Below are 9,220 nucleotides of genomic sequence, written 5' to 3'. Positions count from 1 at the left end.
TATAAAACTCAACGTTTAACCTACTCACGCCGGCTTGTGCCAGCCCTCACAGTCGGCCATATTTACGGAATACACCACGCCGCCGTTGACCCTGGCCATTGACCGAGCAACCCAACGTTCCTACCAGCTCCCTCCGCAGGAATGTGTTTAAATAGACTTTTTAATGTTTTCTCCTACAACATCAGAGTGCAGCGCCACATTAAATACGCACTACAATGACAATAGTTTAAAGCGATTTGAAGCGTGTTTTATTTTGGGGGGAGGGGGGGGCAGAGCTTTGTGACGTCATATTTGAGGGGGGGTCTGACTTTTTGTGACACCGTGTGACGAAGGGGGGGGGGTCGGAGTCAAAAATCGTCCAAAATCGCGTGACGTCATTTATGGACGGCCCCTTAGCAAGGTTTGTCGCGTAAACAGAACGCGCCAACGAGTTACTCCTCCAGCCAACACCGGTTGTGTTGGAGAGTGACATTTATCCACGTCATGGGACATCCCTTGCCAGTATGTCAAAATATAAGAATAGAAAGACAATGCCACTGTCAGGTTTCAGTTTGGTTTTTTTAAACATCTTAACACAACTTTTATTGCCAGAAAGGTTTCTTTGGGTGAGCCAAGTATTTTACAAATCGCTTTTATCGCTTCTCCGTCACTCTGGCCTTCCGTAGAGTGAATGAGAGGGCGTGACAAACTGTGCGACGTCATGTCACCACCGCTCCTACTCAGTTTTCACGTCATAACCCGCACGGCGGCCAATTGTAAACATGGTGACGTAATACTTTATGGTAGAACACAATGACGTCAAAATCCCGCGTTTTGGAGTACCGCCCACGTGACGTCACGCATTAGGCCCCGCCCAGGACGAGACTCCTTGGTTTATTGGCATCTTCCGATTCAGAAATCGATGATGTTCATTAGAAGTTAAACGGAGTTACAAGTACAAGTATTAAGAAGAGTTTATTCTCTAATGCTTGTGTGTTGAACTTCTTTCGCACCATGATGATGGTATGCGAACAGTTCAAAAGAATTCACACCATTGGAACCTCATTTGCCAGTAGCAAAATATGATCATTGGTTTTTTACCCTTTTATCTGGCAACAAAACTGACACATTTTTTTCAATTTCAAGAACAATGCATACATTATCAGAGTTGTGTTTTTGTTTGCATTCCGACTGCAGGTATTGTGGTCAATGCAAATATGACTCCTTGTAAAAAAAGGTGTCAGTTTTGTTGCCAGATAAAAGGGTAAAAACCCAATATATGAGTTCAAAAGAAGTTGTAAAGCCCTACAATCACTAGAATCCATATGCACCATCATTAGCTTTGGTCTATCCACTGCTGGGTGGAGGCCTTCCCAAGCCTCTGCCATCATCTCTACCAATTCTGTCGCTACTTCCATGGTCACGGTTCACTGCAACCTCACTCCTCGTGGATTCCTTCACCCAGGGTCAGGACTCGGGCCACCATTCACTGTCTCAGCTCATTCAGTGGTCACCACCAACACTGCAGGCCACAACAAAGACAAAGATCCCCCGTGTAGCCTCTAACAGACTGTTGGGGCAAGTGCTGTTAGCGAGCACCTATGAAGGCCGGCACGGCACACGAGGGGGTGGGTGGCCAGCACCACGCCCGGCCGCCTTTGTCTCCCCAGTGGCGATGTTTACACACCGTTCCAGGTACTCATTTGAAGCTGAGTTGACCTAGAGGAGACCCAGGACCGGTTCAAATAATTGTCACCGGTGGTGTTGGCCGTGAGCGTGAATGGAACTCGCCCACACACCCACGAACTCGCCACTGCAAGTCACGGCCGTCAACTCCACTTCTTCGCTCTCACCACCTTCACCACCATCACCACCTTCACCACCATCACCACCTTCACCACCATCACCACCTTCACCACCATCACCACCTTCACCACCATCACCACCTTCACCACCATCACCACCATCACCACCTTCACCACCATCACCACCATCACCACCATCACCACCTTCACCACCATCACCACCATCACCACCTTCACCACCATCACCACCTTCACCACCATCACCACCATCACCACCTTCACCACCATCACCACCATCACCACCATCACCACCTTCACCACCTTCACCACCATCACCGTGTCTCTCTGATGGAGCCCTTGCTCCAGTCAAGGGACGTGTTCCAGTCCCACGAATTACCACGTTCAGTTTAGATTATTCAGAGTATGTGGCTGCTGTAAATGTCCACGTGATAAGCCACTTCGTTTAGCTATTTATGTGGCCAGGGTTATTCTGAAAAATAAGCTGATACCTCTGTGGGGCTTAGCTGGCAAGGTACAAAAATGTTTCGTTTTATTTGTACAACCTTTAAAGTGTTTTATATACATTTCCTATATATGTAGGTCTATGGGGGGGGGGGGGGGGGTGGTTCGCGTAAATATACCTGTGTTAATAAACCCGCTACCACATACACAGCCAAGGTTCGTCACGTAAACAATAAAACAAAAACTTACAGATGACTTTGGTCGCGAAAGGCGACGTGTTAAACCTTCCCTATACTCTGCACTCCGATCGTGTTCTGTGCTGTTTGTTGCTGTGACATTCTGACCACAATCCCGACTGGAGGTCTGTGAAAAAGAGCTTTATAGCTCATCGGATTCCTCCTGCGGCCTCACAATACACAACGTCAAGATTCATACACAATGTCAAGATTCATACACAATGTCAAGATTCATACACAAACTATACAATGACAAGATTCATACACAGAGTACACAATGTCAATATTCATACACAATGTCAAGATTCATACACAAACTATACAATAACAAGATTCATACACAGAGTACACAATGTCAAGATTCATACACAATGTCAAGATTCATACACAACGTCAAGATTCATACACAATGTCAAGATTCATACACAAACTATACAATGACAAGATTCATACACAGAGTACACAATGTCAATATTCATACACAACGTCAAGATTCATACACAATGTCAAGATTCATACACAATGTCAGGATTCATACACAAAGTACACAATGTCAAGATTCATACACAACGTCAAGATTCATACACAATGTCAGGATTCATACACAAAGTACACAATGTCAAGATTCATACACAACGTCAAGATTCATACACAATGTCAAGATTCATACACAAACTATACAATGACAAGATTCATACACAGAGTACACAATGTCAATATTCATACACAACGTCAAGATTCATACACAATGTCAAGATTCATACACAATGTCAGGATTCATACACAAAGTACACAATGTCAAGATTCATACACAACGTCAAGATTCATACACAATGTCAGGATTCATACACAAAGTACACAATGTCAAGATTCATACACAACGTCAAGATTCATACACAATGTCAAGATTCATACACAAACTATACAATGACAAGATTCATACACAGAGTACACAATGTCAATATTCATACACAACGTCAAGATTCATACACAATGTCAAGATTCATACACAATGTCAGGATTCATACACAAAGTACACAATGTCAAGATTCATACACAACGTCAAGATTCATACACAATGTCAGGATTCATACACAAAGTACACAATGTCAAGATTCATACACAAAGTACACAATGTAACAAACATCCCCCACGTGAGCACGGGGTGATCGGGAACAAAGCAGGGCAGGAATCGATTCCCCACCTCGACGATTTGCGAATCTCTCGCAGGGAATCGAATCGACCACAGCTCTCGGTCTCGTGTCGAGCGACACTGCGAAGTGGAGCGGCGGCGATCCCCGCGGGAGACCGAGACACGCGGCCCCAGAGACCCCCTCCGCCGCCGCCAGAGCCGCACACCGCCCGACCGCCCGACCCCTCGCACCGGGCCCTGCCACCGGTCCCCGTGGTGGGGAGAGACGTCGGCGGCCGCCGGGGAAACACCGAGCCGAGCCGAGGTGGTCCGCGCCCCGGCGCGATGCGGGGCCTCGGCGCTCGGATAGACGCTCGCCCGGGACCGCGCGGCCTTCCGCGGCCTCTGTGAGCAGCATGGCAGGGGGTCTGGCCCGGCTTGTCGGCCTTGCGAAGCGCGCTGCGGCCTCGTGGGGACCGCGGGGAGCCGAACAGGCAGGGGGCGGAGGAGCGGGCGGCTTACGCAAGGTGCGACTGGCGTGGCGGTGTTGTGTGGCGGTGTGTGGGTTGGGTGCTGTGGTGGCGTGTTGTTGTTGTTGTGGTGCTGCTGGTGGTGTCATGGGGAGCGGTAGTGACGACCCGAGTTCGATTCCCGCTCACGGCCAACACCACAGTGACGATTATCTGAACCCGTCCTGGGCCTCCCCTAGGTCGACTCAGCCTAAAACGAGTACCCGGTGCGGTGTGTAAACATCGCCACTGGGGAGACAGGCGGTCGGGTGTGGTGCTGGCCACCCACCCCCTCGTGTACCGTTCTGGCCTTCATAGGTGCTCGCTAACAGCTCTTGCCCCTACAGTCTGTTCAGGCTACACGGGGATCTTCCCTTGGTGGGGTGGAGTGGTTCCGAGGGGGGTTGATGCGAGGTGGAGTGGTTAGGAGGGGGGGGGGGTTGACGCGAGGTGGAGTGGCTCGGAGTGGTGAGATTCAAAGTGGCGTCGAGCGACGTGCTCTGATATTCTCTGCGGGTCAAACCGGGGGACTCGGGAAAGCCATCGGGGTCGAGCCTTGGGGGTCGCGGGGTTTCGTGACGGGGAGGGCATTGCGCTCCCACACGGGGCTCGGGGAGACTGGAGCTGGACCAGAGCTGCCATGGGACATGAAGCCGCGGGGGGGTTCTGGGAAGGAGCGAGCCGCACGGGGGGGTGGATGTTGGTGGGCGTCCCGCGGTCCCGCGGTGATTAATTAGCCACTCTCCCGTGACGCCCCCGACCGCCTATAAAGCGCCGCGCCCCGCGGCTGCTTCCAGCCGGGCGCTGGGTGCGGGCAGACGCAGCAGCAGCAGCAGGAGGAGAAGCAACAGGGGGAAGAGACGAGTGGGAAGAGAGACGGGGGGGAGCAGGAGGGAGAGGATGCCTCGCCGGTCTCGCCGTGGATCGGGGAAGCGCGTAAGACGGTCGCCTGGCCACTGCGTTGGGCTCCAGCGGGGCTGCGGTGGTGGGGTGGTGTGTATCATGATGTGGTGGACGTGATGTTGTGGTGGACGTGGTGATTTGGTGGACGTGATGGAGTGGTGGCTGTGATGGGGTGGTGTGTATAATGATGTGGTGGGTGTGATGATGGGGTGGTGTCTATAATAATGTGGTGGGTGTGATGGGGTGGTGTGATGGGGCGGTGTGTATAATGATGTGGTGGACGTGGTGACGTGGTGGACGTGATGGAGTGGTGGCTGTGATGGGGCGGTGGATGCGACGGTGGAAGATGGATTTTCACGTCTGCTGTACTGCAGCGAGGGAGATGGCTGTTTTGTGGTCGCGATTTAAATAAAGTGCAGGGCCGGCCTGAGCTCAAGCGCCCAGCTCCCTGGAATGTTCCGGAATCATTTTCGTTGCTGCACAGAACTCTGTACATTTCGTCAATTTACATCGTCAAAATCGGATTTTTTTTTATCCTGGAGGAATCTGATGAGCTATAAAGTGATTGTTGGCCACGTTCAAGATAACTCATAATGGTAAATATCACCTGGCTTCTCTCTCTTGATTTCAATAAAATATAGTACTAATGTTTCGAGGATTCATTGCTGCAAGTCAATTCAACACTTGATCTTTTTAAATTCTCGTTTGTAATGTTCCTCATTTTTACCCGTCTCAATCTGACCATTTTCTCGTCCTCGTTGCCATCAATGTAACACGGCAATATACATTTCACACCGTACATTAGTTGTGGAAAGTGACATCGAAACTGGCCCTCCCGTGTCGACTCGTGCTGAAGTGTGGACAAACAACCCACATGCTGCTCAGGGCTGTACATTTTTACATCTCATCTAGCGTGCACGATGACTCGTGTGTCTCGTGAGCGGAACACAGCACTGCTGTGTAAGTTATCACAGTCCGACGTTTCACTCTACGTGCTTGAAGCTTCCTCGCAGCAGGAACTGAAGAAGATCAATCCCTTGGCACGTGTGTCGAAACGTCGGAGGGCGAATAGATCGGAGGGCGTAACAAATTGATAGTAATCGTCCGATCAATACGTCGTTGATTACCTCTAATGTATTTTCTCGATGTGTCCACCTCGCCTCGCGCGTCTGTAGGACAAGCCAGACGAGCCTGGACTTGGCAAGAATGAGACCATGATCCGCGTCCTGCCATCCAAGGAGGCGGCGGCGCTGGCGGTGGACGAGGTGGCGTGCATGCTGCAGGTACCCGCGCAGAGCCCCGCCAGGCCGGAGTCGCGTGGCACTACCACACAAAGACAAACGGTGGCGAAGACAGCCTACATGGGCCTTTGGGGCAAATGCTCATTGGCGAGCGCCAATGAAGGCCGGCACGGCGTTCGAAGGGGTGGTGTGGCCACAACCACGCCTGGCTGCCTTTGTCAGCGCAGATGCTTCCTGTACCAGGGACTCTTTTTAAGGCGTATGTGTACCTAGGGGAGGCGCTGGAATGGTGAAGATGATCGCCATGTTAACAGTGGTCGGAATTCCAACTTGGGCAGCTGTGTTTGTAGTGCGCTATGCTCGCTGTGGCGCTCGCGCTTCCTCGCTGCCGACATGCGAGACGCGCACACGCTGTTCTCGCGGTGTTTGTGCAAACACGGCAACAAGAGTTGCTCCCGTGCCTCGGAGGCTGACGTGTCTTATCTTTCCAGCTCATTCACTCGCGCTCGCCCCTCCCTCACCAGTGTCCTGCCCGTTCACCTGTAGGTTTCCATTCGCTGTGTTTGCACAGTGAGGATTAGCAACTTTTTTCAGGGCCTTGACCTGGTCTTAGTGACTCGGAGAATGTCCGAACTGTGCTTGTTCACAACTGGCAACGCAGCGGCACCAAATAATAATAATAAATAATAATAATAAGAAGTCTACATCCAGATAAGTTGACCAGGCTATTGCTCCGCTTGATACGTGGTGAATTGCTTTAATGTCGGTGAATTGTCGCAGTTCATAGTGGAGTTGGGAAGTGAAAAGCGAAACTGGACTAACCAGTATCGCCACCGCCCTGTGTACACACGCGCGGCGACTTGTTTTTCCTCAGATTCATGTTCAAAGTGAAGTTTGATTGATAATTAAAGAGACGTGGCGGTGTGGTGGGCGGGTCCGGTGGAGGTGGCGTGGTGGTGGATTTAGAGTTGTGTAAGAAACATTCCTTCAAGTAGACAAACTTTTCAGAGCGCAACATCGGAAAGGGGACGTGGCGGGTGATATTAATTAAATAATCCTGCCTGCCCATCGCTGGCTGCTGCGCCCTCCTCATTCGTTAGACAGCGAGCCGAGGGAACGGGGGATTCACGCTCGGAGAGCAGCGGTGACGTTGATGAGGCGCGAGCGGCACAGCGGTGGAGAAGGGGGATGCGCAGAGAGGGAAGGACGGGTCCTGCTGGTGCGAGACCGGCACGCTTACTCGGCGTATTTAATGACGGCGTCTGAAGGAGCAGAGACCACGGCGCGGCATAATTCGTCTTTAGATCTAATATTCGATAGAACCTCCCTCGTGAGTCGAGTTGTAACTATTCACCTCCCGGGCAGTTGCAAGTCCATTAAAGCACCGGTTTTCACTTTTTACACCGTGATGAATGTGACGGCCACTCGTTGCTGGATGGGTCACGTGAACCCATTACGTACAACGTACGGGTATAAAAAGCGATTCGATGCATACATCGTGAGCTTGTTCACTGTTGGATGGAGCCCTGTGTTATGCCTTCACTCATGAGTCCGCAAGCGACCGGAGGCATTCGCAGAGGCAGTTTGAAACGGCTGCACTGCAACGAACGTTCACCGTTCACCCCGTGAGGCTTCAACGAGCTCCCACTCGGCACTTTTACTGCATTACATTCTCCAACCAAAATTGGGGCAGTGTTACACGCGCCTTGCTACCGGGATCCGCACATCGTGCATTCAAGATGCAGTCACGCTCTGCAGTCGGTGTCTCTCGCTCTCATTCTCTGCCCTCCCACCTGCTTGAGTCCCAGCCTCCCTCCACCCTCCCTGCCCAGAGCTGAGCTGGCGCAATGGGTCAGAGCCCTGCTGCCCCAAGGGGTGTCGTCTGCACCACCACCACCTCGGAACCGGTGGCGTTGGCGTTGGGCGTTGGCCGAGTGGTTTAACGCATGCCCTGACCCACTCCTGCGGCGTAGGCTTTGGAAGCTGTGCTGCCGTGTGGCTCTCCGATGTGTTTTTGTGTTGTTCCGCGTGCTGTTTGGCGCGATGTCTGACATTTCGGTCTACCGGCTTGGAGCTTCTTCAATTCGGTTTCAAGTGCCGGGAGCTTACTCAGGGAACTGTAGAACGCCGACATCGTCCTGAAGGAACGTCGGGCATGGCGCCGAACCCACGCGCGGCACAACCCCAAAACATATCGTAGAGCCAACATGCATTCATCCCGTGAGCCGGTTGTGCGGTGTGGATAATGCGGCGTGACGTGTGGACTCCTAGGAAGGGCGTTCTCGCACAGTCGGCTGAGGAGCGTGGGGGAGGGGAGGTGTGGAGGATGGGCAGGCAAGATAATCCCTTGACACACACGGTCTCGTTAACCCGTGTGTGTCGCACGGAGCTTATCCTCGAGAGACTGGGGGGACGGGGGTAGGAGGAGAATTTGCAACGTGGAAGCCGAGCGCCGTGAAACTTAACGTTCGCGGAGCGTGGTGAACGCTGTTCTGCCGGTGCCTCGCGTGGTGCGGCAGTGTCGTTGTAGGATACGTGAGGGGAAATATGCCCCGTATTACATTTTATACTTCAGTTAAACAACAAGTCTGGGATGCTGGCTGAGCGATTGTAAAATGCGTTTTGGGGCAGCCGTCGAGACCAGCGTGACGTTCAATGGCCCCGTTCATCCCGCAGCCTTCTGTACTGTGACATCCAGTAGGGTTGCGCACGGCTTGACGTTTGTGATTCCTGACATCGGAGCCCATCCTGCCCTCTGCCTCGCGCTCCGGTCTCCAACCCGCACTCACCGGCGTGGAGAGATGTACGGTCCGAAAGCCTGCATGGCATGGAGAGGCCTTCATCCAACAGTGGATTAAGAATGAGTTTTTATGTTCTGCCCCTGTTCTGCGTGGGTTCCATCCAGGATTTCCACGTTCCTTCCATTCGCTAACAAAACCCCCGACACAGTGCA

At 52.1% G+C, this 9,220-nt stretch overlaps 1 protein-coding gene across 3 annotated transcripts in view; it reads left to right on the top strand.

Annotated features, from left to right (window-relative positions):
• The first annotated feature begins 3,705 nt into the window (after positions 1 to 3,705).
• Positions 3,706 to 9,220, top strand: part of ATP2C1 (ATPase secretory pathway Ca2+ transporting 1) — a 41,174-nt gene continuing 35,659 nt past the window's right edge. Inside the window, exons 1-2 of one of the 3 annotated variants that reach the window (XM_078863944.1) lie at positions 3,706 to 4,021; positions 6,202 to 6,309. In XM_078863944.1, the coding sequence (XP_078720070.1) occupies positions 6,241 to 6,309 (69 nt within the window). In that variant the 5' untranslated portion in view covers positions 3,706 to 4,021; positions 6,202 to 6,240. Of the gene's footprint in view, positions 4,142 to 4,883; positions 5,060 to 6,201; positions 6,310 to 9,220 lie in introns of those variants that run through there. The other 2 variants (XM_078863942.1, XM_078863943.1) reach the window with 2 other exon arrangements.

This window comes from Lampetra fluviatilis, chromosome 17 (assembly GCF_964198595.1).
Source record: "Lampetra fluviatilis chromosome 17, kcLamFluv1.1, whole genome shotgun sequence".
NCBI lineage: Eukaryota > Metazoa > Chordata > Hyperoartia > Petromyzontiformes > Petromyzontidae > Lampetra > Lampetra fluviatilis.
Note: the sequence above shows the minus strand (reverse complement) of the source record. Positions and strands in the feature narration are given on the sequence as shown.